Raw genomic sequence first — 18,600 nt, 5'->3', positions numbered from 1 at the left:
CTTATTTGAAATCTTTTTCCAGGAATGCACATTTTACACTGAATCTGTCTTGTTATAGAATTCCCATAGGGGTTATTCAATCTCCTCAATAGAATGGTCTTTCGCATGTTCAGAGAAATGCAGTTCATAGTAACTATACTTAACACATAATTGATTGACATCCAGAGAAGAAATTCTGCAGGTTGTTGGGTTCTCGTCGGGATATATTAAGATATGGAAGTCTTGGAATAGCTTTTTCATGTCTTTTCTTTACAATCGGAAATTGGAAGGTACTATTGTATACTAGTACACTTTGCCACCTGTCCTCAGTCGTTGTTGTAGAAGTTCTGAGTCACATTTTACCCTTCTTTTTGCCGTCAGCAAATATGTTTAAGGGCTCTAAATTGAGCTGAAAATAGTATGCATTTTCTGCTCTTTGAAATAATGAAAACACTACTTTCACTATCACATCCAACTACTTACCTTGTTTCATGCTTTTCTGTCTTGATTTGGTTTATTAATTAATTTGTGTATATCCGTGATGACGAAGCCGTAGCGCCTCACCCTGGTCAAGTTGGCCCTGACCACCATGCCTCTACACTAGTTGTTGGTCCTAAGCATGTACAAGAAGGTGCAGAAGCAGGTCGACAAAACCTTGCAGGGTTCTGGATGAGCAGGGCGCCCACTGTCACGTTAATTGTTATAGGGTGTGCCAGTCCCTCGGACTGGAGGCTTGGGTGCTCCGGACTTAGGGCGGCGGTCAGCCTCATGGTTCGTTGGCTGTGGAGGATGCACACTGACCCACTCCGCCCTTGGAGGGGTTTGGACTTGCAATTTTCCCAGGATTAGCGGGAGGTGTTTGCTGCATCCACCAAGATGGGCATTCATCGGTTGGTGATGGGGCTCCACCCTCTTCTGAGAGGATCGCTGGCTTGACGGTAGAACCATTTTGCAGATTGCACCTGATCTCCTGCTTTTGGTCTTAGGGCGCACTAGAAACGCCGAACCGTCCGAGATGCCTTGCCCGACCATCGCTGGATCACGGGCATCAGGGAGGATTTGAACCCCCTAGCCTTATGGCAGTAGGTCCAGGTCTGGTGGTTGGTGCGCAGGGTGCAGCTATCTAATTCGCCGGGTGTCCTTCTGTGGCATTGGACGCCTGACGGCCAGTACACGTTTAAGAGCTGCTACGATTCCTTACTTCAGGGGTGGTCGGTTTGAGCTCTTGGAAGCTCAACTGGAAATCTTGGTGCCCCCTTAGGGCCAAGTTCTTTATGTGTTCGCCTGCCAGGATCACTGCTGGACCACCGAGAGGCTAGCTCGGCATGGTCTGCAACAGGCAAGTTGTGTGCTTTGCTACCAGTCCGAGAAGATGATGGCGCACCTCACCGGCTGCTCCATTTTCTGCACGGTGTGGCACGAGGTACTCTCCTGGATCCGATCGATGGCCTCTCCTCCCGCTGCCGGGGATTTAGTAGGTTTAGCAACGTTGCCTTGCATGTCAATGGCTAACACTAGTCGAATAAACCTAATAGATTTGTGGTGTTGGCTTCTGGGTTGAGGGTCCATTCCAAAGTTTCTAGTAGTAAAATAACAACAGTTTTGTTGATCCATATGAAGGAAGCACTGATTCATATTGCAGTTCTATTTCTCCCATATCAATTTCTACAGTTTATGCTGCATCTTGAAGTTTCTGCTTCATTGTGCACAATTGTACACTTGCCATGAAGTAAATTCTTTCAGGCAGGAAGTGTTTCTTTTAGATTAATTTGTCGGTTTCGTTTAATTTATTCAGGCAATGCAGTTCGCATCTCCTAAAGGTCTGCTTAATTTTTTGACGGGTGGGAACAGTTCAATTTTTGCAACTAATGAAGGTAAGCACACAAATATTCAACCCCATATGGGATTTGCAAGTCCATTAGTGATTAAAGAAAGTACTTTGAAGTCTCGTTCAAGTATAACTGATGAACCTAGTCAACTTTGACAAAAATAAGACCATGAGCTATTACGCCAGATTTGCTCTCAAGTAGTTCCCCATCTGACATAACATCATGGTGTCATCTTAGGCAGTTAGACTGGTCATGCCAGCTTTCACTGTAGCGAATCCAATGTTTTTCTTGCAGCACGTAGAAAGATGATTGAAACTAGCTTGGAAGGTGTTAGATCCAAAAACTAGTTGATTTGGTCTCATCTTTCTCTTGCAACTGGGAAATCTGTTGCTATGTTACATGTTGATCTCTCTGCGCTGTTTTTGTAGGAGAATCACTGTCATCAAGAGTTCAGCAAATAAAGAAGTATTTAGCTGATTTTGAAACTGGGTAGGTAACTGGCTACCTGCATATTCTTCAATTTTCTAGGCCTGTAATGCTAGAATGTGCTTCATGGCTGAACATGTTTAAAGTAACGCTAACACACTTCCCAAAATTTTCTATAGGGGCTCTGCCACTTACGTACCTGAGTTCCCAAGAAAGCTCGACTGGTTGAATACAGCCCCACTTCAGTTTGGAAGAGTAATTTTGAACCCATTTTAGGTTATTCTCAGTAGCTGCAACTTTGCTACAGTACCACGTGTTCGATATTTTCTCCTATTGGATCTTTCAGTTTTCATGGTAGTCTTTATCTAAATCTCACCTACTCACATTGTCACAAGTTTAGCTATAATTCTTATCCGATTGAATATGAAACATAAATGCAAAACATGAAAGGGGTGGAAGGGATTTGGAGCAAACAGCTTGTTTCTGTGGTCTGATTGTCAGCTATATTGCCAGTGACAATGTCGTGTCTACCAAAAACATACTCCCTCTGTTCCTAAATATAAGACCTTTTAGAGATTCCACTATGGACTACATATGGATGTATATAGACATACTTTAGAGTTTAGCACTCATTTTGCTCTGTATGTAGTCTATAGTGGAATCTCTAAAAGGTCTTATATTTAGGAATGGAGGGAGTATAATGGAACATGGTATGCTATACTGCAACGATTTCTACTGGTAAATACTTCCAAATTAAAACAGTAAAATCCCGTAACATACAAACACCTGATTTAAGGATCCCTTTTATTCATATATGATAGATTTTGAGGACCTGTTTGTTAGAAACCTGGGATTACAATGTATACTTCATTTGCGAAAGTGTCAAGTCTTTTACAGGATATTTGCTCTTTCAGTCACAGGTCCACACAAATATACCTTAGTAACTGTTGACATGCTATTGCAATCTTTAGTGTCTCTTCAGTTATAGTTAGAAATCCTAATATTGCGTACCACAAAGTCACAGCTTGCGAACTATCTGCCAAATAGTTGGGTTAAGATAGGCAGCAATGTCAATCTGAGTTTCTCTAATCTGCCATGAAAAAAAAGTTAAACCAATATACGCCTATTCAAGGTCAGAAAGATCCATTGATGATGTTCAAACTTTGGTGCATATGCAATTTTGGTGAGCAAACCATTGATTAAAGATTACTGACAGTTGTGTAAAACTTGCTGAACATCATAACATGTTTGCTAGGGACACTGCCAACAGAACCAGTTGCAGCGAAACATATGTTTGGCACTTCACTGTCATGAAAATTTTAACATTTTTTTTTCTTGATGAGCGTAATTTTGCAGTATGGAATTGCAGCGATGTATCCTATCCGGGGAACCTTGACTATTTATGCTTGTCATCTTAGTAGTAGTCTTTCAGATAGTTTCTGCAGCCCCAGTATGTTTTAAGATCTTATACACCTACAGAACTAAAAGGATTGTAGAAATGAGAGGTGTATTAATTTGGATACAAAATCTTCAATTTAGCTGCAGATTGACTGACTCAAGTCAGTTTTGCTGTAAGCAATAGACTTATCTGTACTTAGTCAACTTGTTGTAGTTACTGTTAGTGGTAGCATTCCTTCCTCTTGCTCCAGAGGAGGCATCTGTTTCCGATGGGTTAATCATTTTTCTTTAAACACGATAAATTATTTTCCTACCATGAGGTTTAGGCCTCTGGAACTGCGACAATAATATTGAAATAATTCCTATGCAAAATGCAGGATTTAAAAGGAAGAGTAGTCGTGTTGGATTTTTGGACATACTGCTGCATCAACTGCATGCATGTCTTGCCAGACCTGGAGTTTATAGAGAAGAAGTATAAAGATAAACCTGTGAGCTTCTGCTTCTGCTTTTGTCTTCACATGTTGCGCAAGAAATGATATTTAGATACTTGTTCAGGTCGTAATATGCAGGTTTTAGAAGCTGTGAATCCTGATATGATTTCTAACACAGCAACTTTGGTATTTGGGTGCTGTGAGCCTTGACATGTATACTCTTTATGTTATCTATTATCAGAAATTTGCCGCGTTTTGGTTCACCTTGCTATTTTCAGTACTTTGATCACATCGTAATCATTAGTTTTGAAACTGAAAGGCTCCCTATAATTTCATACTGTAGGTCTTCTGATTGAGTTGTAAACTGCACTGTATTAGAGTTCGCTACCATAAAAGTGTTAACTCGTGAAGTTGTTAGTACAGCCCTCTCCTCATGCAGCTACTGTTATCTGGTGTTCCTTATTTCTAACATTGTACTTGCGCGTATGTATTGTCTGAAAATTTGTCACACCTGCTCTGGCATTATTATCAGCACAACTCATGACACCTTACTGCTTAGCTGATCATGATGCAATTAAGTTTAAGTGTTTTTTTGTCACTTAAAGACCTTGATAAGTTGGAAGATGGATGTATTGGATATTTACATGTTGCTTGACCCTGTGCAGTTCACTGTTGTTGGTGTGCATTCTGCCAAATTTGATAATGAAAAAGATCTTGAAGCCATCCGCAGTGCTGTCCTGCGCTACAACGTTACTCATCCAGTAAGGCAACAGCCATAACTCTTGAAATGTTCAACTGGAGAGCATCATTCAAGTGCCTTCACGTGCTCAATTTGCAGTCTCACTTTGGAAAAGTACTTGTTTATTTCTTTAAATTTTATATGTACACAGCAGTATGCTAGCTGCACAGTTTTGGTTTTGGGCTTTTGGCTTTTGGCATCGGTTCTTAGTTCTTCTGTTTCTTGTAGCTTTAGCCTGCTTTTGTTTTTGTAGTTTTCTGTTTTTTCAGGTTGTTTTTCTGTTGTAAGACCTACCTTCATTTCAACGCTTTCTTCTAATATAAAATAACACACACTGGGGTGAGTGATCAAGAGAAAAAAAATATGCCGAGTATTTTGAAAGGAGAAGTTGGATATTGGCCACTTCAAAGAATGAGTTGCCACTGATGCCTGACTGACATCTGGTCCCTTAGGTCACATGTCATTGAGATTTGTGGTGGCAAATATCCATTTTCCCCAAATTTCCCCTTTTGCATCTCGTTCGTTTCCATGCATTTCTATTACCGGTACAGGCGCATATCATTATTGTTCAGAAGTTGTTTAGTTTGTAGATGTCCTGTTAGTATTTTGTCAGACAACCTTGCTGTTGGCAGTTGCACTTATTTTTCTGTTCAGTACTTTGTTGTACACGAGACTATCTGTTTATGCAAGAATGTATGTCCTCATGTGTGTTCTCTAAAACAAATATCACTTTTCTCAGTCAGTCTCTTGCCGTTGTATTTACTTCTTCCTGGAGTGACTATCATGTGTTTTTCGTGTGCGCACGCGGGACCGTGTGTTTGTGTACTATGTAACTTATTTGACCCTCCACCTTTTCATCAAAGGTTGTAAATGACGGTGACATGTACTTATGGAGAGAACTGGGGGTGAACTCTTGGCCGACGTTTGTGGTTGTCGCGCCCAATGGAAAGGTTCTAGCACAAATATCAGGCGAAGGCCACAGAAAGGTATTGATGGACATCTTTTCCAAAGATGAGACTCAAGTCCTAAGTCGTGTGTTAATATTCTCATGTATAAGCTATCTGTTTTTGCATGCTTTAACCCTACAAAAAATATTTACTAAATGCATTTTGAAGAGTTGAAGCATTAGCAAGGAGCAAGGAGCAAGGTTTCAAAAACTTAATTCTATATTTAGAACCAAGCAAATAAACATTTACCAACTCTTGATGTTGTGTGTTGATTTTCAACTGCTATCTGTGATATACCAGCAAATATGCTATGCTGTCTGCCATACCAACCTCAGCCCCCAAATAAACTTGAAATGTGCATATTGCTGAGCATAATATGAAGACGGAGTGTGTTTAATCAGTGTTGTTCGCTGATCTTTTGCCTTGGATCAATGCCAACAGATGAACACAAAAGTGCAAAACATGGATTTAGCTTATATTTTTGTTCTCACATGATTGGCAATTTGGATGATTTTGATATTTAATGTAGATGTGTATACTTGCTTACTTATTCTCATCGTTTTTATCCCCTAAAAGTTACAAACTTATGTTAGTATAGTACTCACTCTATACTTTCTTACCACGACACTTATTTTGGAACGGAGGGAGTACTTCTCTTCCAAAGCTCTTCACTACCACTAAGAAAAACATGTACCCTGATATATGCACTTATCTGCATACCCTTTCATATGCATGTCTTTTTTATGTTTCTCCATACAGTGAGGCTATCTAATCAAATGTAAAATCATTTCCAGGAACAAGCCATGCTGGATTATTTCAGTGTGGTTGTTCATATGCCAATGTCCTGTCAATCGTTCTTAACCATGTTCTCTCCAGGACCTTGATGACGTAGTTGGTGCAGCACTTGAGTTTTATGATGAAAGGAAATTACTACAGAATAATTCCCTCCCCTTGGCGTTGGAGAAGGACAGGGATAGTCGATTAATAACTTCACCACTAAAGTTTCCTGGGAAACTTGCAATTGATGTACAGAACAATCGATTATTTATATCAGACAGTAACCACAATCGAATTGTGAGTATTTGTCCTTTTACATTGAGTATCTATTTCTCAGTTCCTACGATTGTAATAAACATATTTCTCCTTAATTAGTATACACCTTAGAAAACAATGTCATTAACATTATTTGGCAAATTTATTTCACATATGAAGCCTACTTTATCTTAGAGTGTACTGAGCTGTTTGTTCTATCCTCATTTCTGTAACTTAAGGTGGTCACTAACCTGGACGGGGAATTTATATGCCAAGTTGGAAGTTCGGAAGAAGGACTACTTGATGGCCAATTTGATACTGCCTCGTTTAATCGCCCTCAAGTAAGGAACATGACTATGTTGTGTCCTTGCAATAAAATTCTGCTCTTACAGCAGCATGCTGGGTACTGGATTGGTGGTACCATGGCTTTACTAGAGTAAAGATCTGGAGATGCAATATCTCTGCTGAATGTGAACAGAGGGCATTTCAATGTCCTTCAAAACTGATGTTTGTTTTGGCAGGTGGCTAAGCTATCAAGATCAGCTTTCCCTTCATGTGTTTCTTAAGAAAACAATACATGTTTCATTGAATTGAACTTGCTTTTGTTATGCATTTTTATGTAATGATCTCATGTCTCCTGCGATGAATTTTCAGGGTCTTGCATACAATTTCAAAAAGAATATCCTATATGTAGCGGACACTGAGAACCATGCACTGCGGTGAGTACTCCCACTGACTTAAGTTAGGATGCTCAGTTCATATTTTCCGGGGGGTAGCCATTCAGTGGTAACATGAAAAGTTACTTGTTAATGTACACTTATGGCTTATTTTAAAGGAAAAATATCCTTATATGCCATCGAATAAGTTTCAAATCATTGAATTTCCACCAAATAACTGCTCCTTTCATACCCTTGAAGTCGTGAAAGTGATACCTTCCATCTGCCACTGCTACCAGTCACAAATGTGAGTTGGCTACTGTTACTTGATCTGTATTTTGTGCTATTGCCCAAAATGCCAAAACCCTTCTCTGCATGACATGGTCTTTATACCTTAATTTTATCTTTGAAGAGTAGCTTTATGTGGGACCATTTAGCCTCACTCAGAGAGGGCAATGTGAGGTAGGCCCTACCTTCTGTTCAGAGCAAAAGAAATAGATATAGAGAACAAAGACATGACAATCGCTCTCACAGCAGCGGCAACGGAGGATAATAAGACCCAAGAAAGAGCAAAAAAGAATTGCAGGGGAGATAAAGCAAATGGTGTTAGTGGCGGCTGTAATGGGCGAAGGTAGCCTAATGTCATGTACTCCCTCCATCAGGTGAAAAGTGTACATATAGAAATTTTAGGACAAATTATGGAGTGGAGTAAAAAATGCATTGGAAAGGTGCAAGCCACCATCTCTCTCTTTAATTACCCAACCCCCAATGGGCTAAGTGCATGTAGAAATTAAGGAGACCATGTGTAGAATGTTATTGGTCTTGGTTACGGTGTGATGAGAGAGAAACATTTTTTTCTACTTTAGTGCATTGGGAAGATAGAAGTACACTCTTTTGTGGACAAATTTTAAAGCCAAATGTACACTCTTCACCGGACAGAGGGAGTAGTAGTTTTTTGTAGGAAAATTTCCATAAAACTCTGTATTGAGCAAGCATATTGCCCGTTGTTATTTCTACATGCATTAGAGATTTTGTATAGACCTCTTCACCCACCTATGATTTCTCCTTCTCCCTACTCTGCACCGGCCGGGATCATCTCCCCTCTGCCCTGGCTGTTGGCAAGATTGTTATTGCTGCGGAAGATTAACTAGTTCTACTGGTTGTTCTTTTCTAGTGATATCTTATATTGGTTACACAGTCAATTAGCATGGTTAACCATGTTCGCAGATAATTCTTATATTCCAAAGTATTGCTTTTATTGACATGAATGCCTTTTTATCCTTATCCAGAGAGGTTGATTTTGTTAATGAGACTGTCAGAACACTAGCTGGAAATGGGACTAAAGGTTCCGACTATGAAGGAGGAGGCCGAGGAACTAATCAGGCATGCTTCCACGTTCTTTTTAACATGTATTTTTATTGGAATCATGAAACTGAATATGGATTATTTTGCATGCAACTGCAATGACACATATTTTTACTGCTGCCATTTCTGTTCTGTTCACCTTGATTATACTAGTTGCACGCTTCCACTTGCAGTTTCTGTAGTCAAACAGAACGTTGATCACTTGGTTGACTCCTATGCTCAGACCAGAGCGATTATACTGCTCAATTCTAATCCTTATCGGCACATGAGCTGAAGCAGAGATAGTTAACAACAAATATCTGTCATACCCTGGCGGCTGGTGTGTTCTTTTCTGCTCTTGGGTGCTAGCTGCTTGTCAATAGCTCATCTTGACTGTCGTCTAAGGTCCAGCTTCGTAGACTGGGATTGATTGTAGTGTTATGCACCTATATTACCGCAGTCCTGAGATCTATGTTAAAGATAAAATCTAGAGTCTCCTATCCTATCCACCCATTATGCTCCAGATTATCCAGAAAACACTATTCTGCGGCAAAAATTAAACAGTTCCCTATCCTGTCACACCCTGAATTTTGATATTTGATGTGTTTGTGTTTGTTCATGCATAGAGTAGAGCAACAACAACAACAACAACAAAGCCTTTAGTCCCAAACAAGTTGGGGTTGGCTAGAGGTGAAACCCATAAGATCTCGCAACCAACTCATGGCTCTGGCACATGGATAGCAAGCTTCCACGCACCCCTGTCCATAGCTAGTTCTTTGGTGATACTCCAATCCTTCAGGTCTCTTAACGGACTCCTCCCATGTCAAATTCGGTCTACCCCGACCTCTCTTGACATTCTCCGCACACTTTAGCCGTCCGCTATGCACTGGAGCTTCTGGAGGCCTGCGCTGAATATGCCCAAACCATCTCAGACGATGTTGGACAAGCTTCTCTTCAATTGGTGCTACCCCAACTCTATCTCGTATATCATCATTCCGGACTCGATCCTTCCTCGTGTGACCACACATCCACCTCAACATACGCATCTCCGCCACACCTAACTGTTGAACATGTCGCCTTTTAGTCGGCCAACACTCAGCGCCATACAACATTGCGGGTCGAACCGCCGTCATGTAGAACTTGCCTTTTAGCTTTTGTGGCACTCTCTTATCACAGAGAATGCCAGAAGCTTGGCGCCACTTCATCCATCCGGCTTTGATTTGATGGTTCACATCTTCATCAATACCCCCATCCTCTTGCAGCATTGACCCCAAATATCGAAAGGTGTCCTTCTGAGGCACCACCTGCCCATGAAGGCTAACCTCCTCCTCCTCACACCTAGTAGTACTGAAACCGCACATCATGCACTCGGTTTTAGTTCTACTAAGCCTAAACCCTTTCGATTCCAAGGTTTCCCAAATATCGAAAGGTGTCCTTCTGAGGCACCACCTGCCCATCAAGGCTAACCTTCTCCTCCTCACACCTAGTAGTACTGAAACCGCACATCATGTACTCGGTTTTAGTTCTACTAAGCCTAAACCCTTTCGATTCCAAGGTTTGTCTCCATAACTCTAACATCCTATTTACCCCCGTCCGACTATCGTCAACTAGCACCACATCATCCGCAAAGAGCATACATCATAGAGTAGAGCATTAGGTGAAAATGGTGCCTACCATCTTACAGCTACCTTTTTGTTTTAAGATACCTGCACCTCGAATATGAACTGATAAATGTTGGTCATTGCCAATGTGCACAATCGGGCGATCCATTTCCAACATGATGATGACATGTGTTGAGAACCATCCGCATTGCAGTTATTTTAAGTGTTAGAATACACATGCATACATTATCAGATCATCTGAAGACATTCTATTAAAAGTGTTGATTGATGGGGTGATGTAAAGCCTGATGACCTGATGCTTATATTATGGATAGTTTGAGAAAATATAACTCCACAATTTCAAAAAAATGGGCGGTCATATAATTTAGCATTATTTCATCTGTGGGGCATTTTATTGATTAGCTTAACACTATTTAGGGAAGTTAATTATCAAACTTGATGTTTGTAGAAGGCAGTTAGCCTGATTTGGTAGTGTTATTCTAGGTTCTAAATTCACCATGGGATGTCTGCTATGCTCCCTTGGAGGAGACCGTGTACATTGCGATGGCGGGACAACATCAAATCTGGAAACACAACACCCTTGATGGTGTAACTGAAGTTTTCAGTGGTAATGGCTCCGAAAAAAATCTGAATGGTTCAAGGTAATCGTATTTCCCTTTCAGCCAGGAAAGTAGTTTGTAAGCTGGCGTCTCTATGGGCGTACAGTGCCAAAGCATGTAATTTGTAGCTGTGGTTATTTAACAATGACTGCTGCTATCTGATTGTTTCTAACAATTTATTTAATTATGTCTCACTGGTAGATTACATGATAAATGGATCCATATGACTATTAGATGAATGAGTATTGGCAGCTTTTTTCTATTGTGTCTCCTTAGGAAGTCAGGAACTCATTGTGCACTTGACATGTTTGTAGACAATAACTTGCAGCCTTGTGTTGATGGTTTCTGTAATTTCAATGAGTGTTAGAACTGAACAACCTTTCAGGTTATAGTCGTGCTTTGTATCAGTGTATAACTATTCTTTGGTTTGAAACCTTTTACCCTATGTTGTGCTACCTTGGGTTCGCATCTATGCTGGGTGACAACTAATAACAAGGTTTCCATATGCATTGTTGATTTACTTAACTACATTACCAACTTGGGCCTATTCACACTGATAATTAGAAGTTTCCCATCTGGCTGCTGCAGTGTTTTGGTCCTTTGATGTACACACTACGATTTCTTAATTAGTTGTTTCATGTTGCAGCCCCACCAACACATCGTTTGCGCAGCCATCTGGGATTTCATTGGATCCTGGTATATTTTGTGTGATTATCATATTACTACTTTTTATCTGAGGCCACAGATCCCTGATTTGTATGGAGTTACCCACGCAGAATTGCGGGAGTTATTTGTTGCTGATAGTGAAAGCAGTTCCATTCGAGCTGTTAATTTGAAGTCAGGGGGGTCAAGATGGCTTGCTGGGGGAGATCCAAATTTTCCAGATAATTTGTTTAGGGTAAGTACCAAAAGATGTATATAATTTTCTAAATTTATCCTATTAAGAGGTAATTATGTTCCCTCCTGTTCAGTTTGGCGATCATGACGGGACTGGTTGGGATGTGCTACTCCAGCATCCACTGGGTGTTGTCTATGCTAGCGATAATCAAATATATGTTGCAGATTCTTATAATCACAAGGTAATCAACCATCTTCTGACACTATCATGTGAATTTGCATCCAAGAAACAAAATTCGCATAATCACAGTTGAGATTTGGAGGATTCTCAGAAACTCTGACCAGTTCTGATCACTAAATACATATTTATAATATTGTGGAAAGTTTAAGTGTATATAGTTTTATTTGACCCACGACTCAGCGCTAATCGGAAACTTTTGCCACCACAAGGAGCCAGCTGTAAATTGTTCTTGGCTGCCTTTGTGCAAATGGATCTACTCGGATCAGGCTTTCGCCCCGCTTTATATATAAAGCACAGGGCCAAATGATACATGGTGCTGAGGAAGCCCTCGGAAGCTGATCAGAAAAGAAAACACGACACACCACACGAAGACGCAAAAACAGCACAAGAGTGCACAACCAGACACTGCCAGAGTGCTGTCCTGTAGAGGCACAGGAGTAATGCCGACACAACCGATAACCACCCACACCCAATGACGACGCCTCCAAGAAGGTACCGATGCCACGCGCCGCTGCCGCGTCTGCCGAAGCGGACAAAGTTTTCACCCTGAGTGTCGAGGGAAGGGACCAAGGCGGTTCCCCAAGAGGAACACGACACGTGCAGGCATTGCCACCGTGGACGCCAAGGCACAAAGCTTTTGCTTGACAATGCCCCTGCCCACCACACCGGGAAAAGGCTAAAGACCCACCCCGATGCGGGGGCACCCGACGTGTTGAGAACTCCAGATCTAGATCAGGGCCATGCTGCCACTGCCAGCGACAACTTCTCCATGACCACACCGTACACCTCGCCACCCACATGACCGAAGCTCGCCGCCAACACCTGCCTCAGCGTTGCTTGCTGGAGAGCCAACCGTGAAGCCTGCCATCCAGGGCCGCTGCCCTGGCGTCCATGGCTCCGAACCCGCCCCTGCACCAGGCCTGTGGCCACCGATCACCAAAGGAACGGGCGGATAGGCACCACCTTTCCCACCCCTGGAGAGCCCCAGACCCATGCCCACTCGAGCACAGTCAGATCTGAATACCGCCACCCCCACCCTGCCCCACCTGGGCCTGAGCACCCCGGTGACACTCAGCCACCAGAAGGGAGGAGGGGGTGAATCCGTGGCCCGCAATGAATCCACAGCCCTCGGTGGCGATCAACACCTGGGAGAAGTCCAGCCCTCCGGCCACGGCCCGCTCAGATGGTTTGGAGGGGAGCTGACCTCGATCGCCGCCATAGACAGAAGGCGAAGGAGAGGACCGCAGCGCCGCCGGGGCATCACCGCTGGCCGAGCTGGCCCTCGAACTCACCCACCGCCAGCCAACATCCATCAGCATGGTCCGCGCAGCCGACCAGTGGCCTGCAGCCGCCGACCACCGGCGAGGACGCACCCTGCCACGCCCGTGCCGGATCCGACCATGACCAGCCAGATCCGGCCTTCATGCACCCCCATGCCGGAGAGGAGGTTGCGCGCCGCCCACCTTCGACGATCTAGAATGGATTTATTTCTTTTTTAGTAGTGTGCTAGAATGCTTCATAGAGCCATGACTAAAGTAGAGTCTTCTTTACCAAATACCAGATCCAGTTGTTTAAGGACCCTCTTATCTGCGACCGTTCGCTGGGAGGGGGTGGCATTTGCGAACGTTTTGATGGCAGTTTTAGTTTGTCAGGGGGTGTCAGTTTCTTCAGAAGAGCATGTCATTTTCTGGAATGAAGGCTCAAAACTGCCATCCTCCCAGAAAATGCCGTGTTGTTCTGAAAGAAACTGCCACCCCCGATACAACTAAAACTGCCAGGAAAAACGTATGAAATGCCATGCTCTCCCAGCAAACGGTCGCCAGTTAGCTTTTCCGTCAGTTGATTAATAAATGAGTGATTGCAAACCTGAATGTTGTCTACAGCTTTACTCATTAAGGGACGCCTCCCAAGGGAACATAACTCAGGTTTTTCCCATCAAATAAGTAACCACAGGACTTGTCAATTGCTCGGTTTGCTCATAGAACTCAATTAGTTGGTGCAATCTGGATCTCAGTTAGATGCCATGCAGAGTAATTATGCCTAATCATCTACCAGCATGTGACTGGACATGGGTTGCCCCTTAGCACAAGCAATATGCCCCCCAAAAGCATAGAGGAAACAGAATGCGTGAGTAAAACTTCATAGCAGCAAACTACACAGGTTGGTTCTATAAAAATACACAGGCTTTTTCATGGGGTACATAATTGGAAATAGATTGGTCTTAGTATGTACTCCATGAAAATAGATGGACATATGCCTAATCCTTCACGAACTTTGCATGTCGCTGGATGTACTATTGTACTGGAGGCTAAATTAGCTCTGGTCATAAATTGAAAAAGAAAATGGACAACATCGATACAAAGAGCATCCATCCACAAAATTCTAAATATAAATTCAATCCACACACTCAACGAGAAACAAAAATATGAATCCTGTTGCGAGTACTTAATAGTACCAAAAGCTATTATTCACACTAAATTTGAATTTGCTACTATTCACTCGGGTGTGTGGGCGAATTTGGATATGAAAATTGTGCCTCTAGTGCACTATTACACCTCTTGTGCCTACTGCACACAATATGCCCTGATTCTTTTGCCTCTTTCAACCACTATTGTTTTGCTGCAAGATACACTATTTTTTTCATGTTCTCTTCTGAAACTGCAGATAAAAAAGTTAGATCCTGTCACAAAAAAAGTTACAACGATTGCTGGTACTGGACGTGCAGGATACAAGGATGGTGATGCCTTGTCAGCTCAAGTGAGGGATCACTCGACCAATCTCTATTGTCTGCATTTACTTTGATATGCGATGCTTATTAATTAAAAATACCACCATAATCAGCATTCTATACTAGTTTAACCATAGGTTGATGGAGTATTCTTTATGTTACTATCTGTGAAAAGAAATATTGTCTAGGAAGCGCTTTATGACACAAATGTTTTGAATTGGCTGATGCAGCTATCTGAGCCAGCAGGACTTGTTGAAGTTGGAGAAGGTAATACTTTATTTTATTTTCTATGTTAAGTTGTTAAATACAAGTGTTACAAATATAATCTTATTCCCTATATTATTTCTCTTTTAGGTTAACTGAGGGTAATGCTTGTGTTTCTCATATCTTGTAGGAAGATTTCTTGTAGCAGATACAAACAACAGTGCAATCAGATCTATAGTTTTGAATGAGAGAGGTGCTGAGGTGCGCACACTAGATTTGACTGGAGTGCAGGCGCCATCACCAAAACCGAAGGCATTGAGACGCCTAAGACGACGGTTATCAGCAGACACAAATGTTATTAACGTTGATGGTGGTTCCTCAATGGAAGGATATGTGTCTCTTGCAATCTCAGTTCCTGATGGTTACCATTTCTCGAAGGTCCAAATCTTCTCAGGATTTTATCTTTTGCATCATAGTCTCTCGTAGATGGTGCATGATGGTCATTTATAGTTGCTGAAGGTCGTTTGCTATTTATAAGAGTTTTGCAGGTGGGCACCTGTCAGACCGCTGTTAAAATCTAAAATGTGGAATTTTGTGATACCCTGCCTCCCTAAATGTGGAATTTCGTGAAGCTATCTTAGTGTGGAGTTCTGTGATAGTTTATACAACAAATGTAGAGTTTTGTGAAACTGTACACATTATAGTGTGGTACAAATTCAAAATTAGCAGCATTCTTCATTTGATTGTGTGACAGCATCTCATCTCCGTACTGCCTACAACATGTTTGTTTTGTCTTGATGCTTTAAGGTTCATGCTTGCAACCTCCATATTCTGTACAAGCACTTCTGTTTTCAAAGAAATTGTCTTGTTAAAAGGCTTGTGCGATATGTTCATACAGCTTAGCTGGACTGGAAACCTGAAGGTACCTTTTTTTTTTCCAAAACGGATGAAGGTACCTGATTCATGTATGAAGTCTAGGACAGTAAGATATGAACAGGGATAACAGTTAATCAGATCTAATATGCTACATGCGATTACTATCATGAAGTATAATTGGGTTAAATGTCAGTTCAGTGTTCTAGTAAACATTTCTTGAAACAGCTCTGTCAACATGAGCTGCTTCAGATGATAAATTTGCTTGTTTTCAGTAGACTAAATCTTCTTTCTTTTTTTTACCTCTGAGAATCAGGAAGCTCGCAGCAAATTTGATGTGGAAACAGAACCAGCTAATGCAATTGAGATCGAGCCAGTGAATGGATCTCTAAACTCAGATGGGCAGGCGTCACTCAAGTTCAAAAGAACATCATCATCATCATCAACAGGAAGGATCAACTGCAAGGTAGAGATATATTAAACCTTCAAGCAACAGTTATGTTTAATTTCTTGGATCATCGGTGAACATCACACTGCTCTTTTCCACTCAGTGATAGTACCGCATGGTCTTCTAGCAAACACTACAGCAGCACACTATATTTTCTATAAAGATGGTCCAATACAGGCCACATGAATAGAATCATCTCGAATCTATGTGGATACGTCACTGATTTAGGACACAAGAATTCCTTTTGCATCATTGATATCTTTAGATCATGTGACCTGGTGCTCATTTTTATTCAATGGAGGTACCCTGGTGTTGCACTTTTGTGACATGGGTTGTACTTCTGGTGCAAGCACATAGCCGAACTAAAGGAATTCTTTTCTAAGATCATATTGTGAGCATTTTGTATTCCGATTTGCAGGTTTACTACTGCAAAGAAGATGAAGTTTGTCTTTACCAGTCTGTGGCTTTTGATGTCAAATTCCAAGAGGGGGTACCCAGTCCTGCACCAATTACTCTAGCCTATACTGTGGTGCCGAGAGATAATTCAGGTAGTTCGTTAATGGCTGCTGGTAAGAACTTATAAGGTATAGTTAGATCCAGGGTGGCAGCGTACCGTACATTCTTGTCCTGAATGTGAATTTGTCTTTAGTATATGTCTGTGTGGCTGACATGCAGACTCACCCTTGCTCCACTCATATCCCCGTGGCTGGCGGGACATCAAACGTGATTAGTTATATAATATTGCCTGTCCATTGATTGTTTGAACACCCATATGGAGTCCATTTGTCATCCAACGAGAATCATCTTTATCCAAATCACTATGATTATTTGCTTTGCACTGAACAAACCGAGTCCAGCATGCATTGTAGTGGCGTGCATGTGTTTCGAAAGGAGGATACATGTGTGGCTCTCACCCTTTTTCTTTGCACAAAAGCTCTTGGGGATCGGAAATTTTTATTCCATTTAACTGATTTATTAGTCTTGCACATGGGCATCTAGGGGCAGTCATTTGATTAGTTATCGAATTAGGGAGTTGAGACGTGTCTCATCAAGAATCTCAAGTTTGGACATCCAGGGGCAATCATTTGATTAGTTATTGAATTAGGGAGTTGAGACGTGTCTCATCAAGAATCTCAAGTTTGGATATCAACATGGAGAAAGGGTGTCGAAAAGTCTAATAACATAAATGAAGACACACGAACGGTGCTGATGTCCATGAATACAAAATTTAGACATGTCAACCTAGCATTCAGTTTGTACTGATCCAGTCGTTATGTACCTCCTGTCAGTTTGTTTGTTAGGAGCGACATGAAGAACAATGTCAGCTGTCATGGCCCCTTCCTGTCCAACATATAAGTATGTTAGCTGATAGGTCCTTCAGTTTGTGATATTGCTTATCATGGCAGGTATCGCTTCATAATCAATTCATCTTGCACCATGACCATTATTCTCCTGTGAAGATATCAATAGGATTAGATTGCAAGCAGCACCAGTTCAAGAGCGTGGGAGGGAGGGATTCCATCAAGTTTTTAATCGTCGAGAGACGAGTTCCCGGCGGTGAGTCTGAATTCAGAGGATTGATAAGTCATTAACTGACACGTCTTGTTGACCTCCTCCGCCATGCACCACCTGCTTCTCAAAAGTCTACCAAACGTCCAAACGGACTTTGTATGGACTTGAAATCTAGCGGCAGAGTGTGATCAAGGCTTGTTAATGTTTGTGGGGCTCGGACAGACGCGGCGGACTGTCAGTCAGATTGTTGTCAAGTGTTATGGCGCGTCCATGGTCCATGAGATGCCATGTGTTTGAACAGCCTTATGACTGTCATTTGCGAAGCAGCATGTGTTCGAGGCCATCATGTTGCCTGACGAGCAGTGTTATTGCTGGCTGTTGGGATTGGAATGAGTCAACAAGGCGAGCAAGTCCGCGTGTCTTGTTAAGCTGTCGTTAGGTGCATGGGTCGTTGGTAAGGGGAACCAAGCTTCTTGACTTGGCTAGTAAGTAGATGATCCGAGTCTGATCCGTCGACTAAACGAGTCTTGACTCGCGCTAGACCTGTTAAATTGTCATCCACATGGTTAGTTTCACGGCGTCTGGAGCCGAGAGTTTGATGGCAGGCAGCCACGGCCCACACAAGGGCAGAGCCATGAAGATGCCAAGCAGCGACCGTCGAAACTCCAGACTGCACTGGTTCTTCGGATATATTGACTTCAGAAAACACATGCTGTGCAGTTAAACCTGGGAATAGTTTGTGATCCAAACCAAAT

The 18,600-nt window shown here is 42.0% G+C and overlaps 1 protein-coding gene across 2 annotated transcripts in view; it reads left to right on the top strand.

Annotated features, from left to right (window-relative positions):
- Positions 1-17,102, top strand: part of LOC123097659 (protein SUPPRESSOR OF QUENCHING 1, chloroplastic) — a 30,752-nt gene extending 13,650 nt beyond the window's left edge. For both annotated transcript variants that reach the window (XM_044519463.1, XM_044519462.1), the window contains exons 9-28: positions 182-269; positions 1,775-1,853; positions 2,237-2,297; positions 2,414-2,489; positions 4,010-4,120; positions 4,729-4,824; positions 5,666-5,788; positions 6,626-6,823; positions 7,021-7,122; positions 7,436-7,500; positions 8,727-8,820; positions 10,887-11,044; positions 11,649-11,698; positions 11,779-11,900; positions 11,974-12,081; positions 14,745-14,837; positions 15,039-15,075; positions 15,203-15,450; positions 16,202-16,351; positions 16,752-17,102. In XM_044519463.1, the coding sequence (XP_044375398.1) occupies positions 182-269; positions 1,775-1,853; positions 2,237-2,297; positions 2,414-2,489; positions 4,010-4,120; positions 4,729-4,824; positions 5,666-5,788; positions 6,626-6,823; positions 7,021-7,122; positions 7,436-7,500; positions 8,727-8,820; positions 10,887-11,044; positions 11,649-11,698; positions 11,779-11,900; positions 11,974-12,081; positions 14,745-14,837; positions 15,039-15,075; positions 15,203-15,450; positions 16,202-16,351; positions 16,752-16,916 (2,224 nt within the window). In that variant the 3' untranslated portion in view covers positions 16,917-17,102. The remainder of the gene's footprint in view (positions 1-181; positions 270-1,774; positions 1,854-2,236; positions 2,298-2,413; positions 2,490-4,009; positions 4,121-4,728; positions 4,825-5,665; positions 5,789-6,625; positions 6,824-7,020; positions 7,123-7,435; positions 7,501-8,726; positions 8,821-10,886; positions 11,045-11,648; positions 11,699-11,778; positions 11,901-11,973; positions 12,082-14,744; positions 14,838-15,038; positions 15,076-15,202; positions 15,451-16,201; positions 16,352-16,751) is intronic.
- The last annotated feature ends 1,498 nt before the right edge of the window (positions 17,103-18,600 follow it).

Source organism: Triticum aestivum, chromosome 4D (assembly GCF_018294505.1).
Source record: "Triticum aestivum cultivar Chinese Spring chromosome 4D, IWGSC CS RefSeq v2.1, whole genome shotgun sequence".
NCBI lineage: Eukaryota > Viridiplantae > Streptophyta > Magnoliopsida > Poales > Poaceae > Triticum > Triticum aestivum.
The sequence above is the reverse complement of the archived record's forward strand: the minus strand, read 5'-3'. Positions and strand labels throughout refer to the sequence as shown.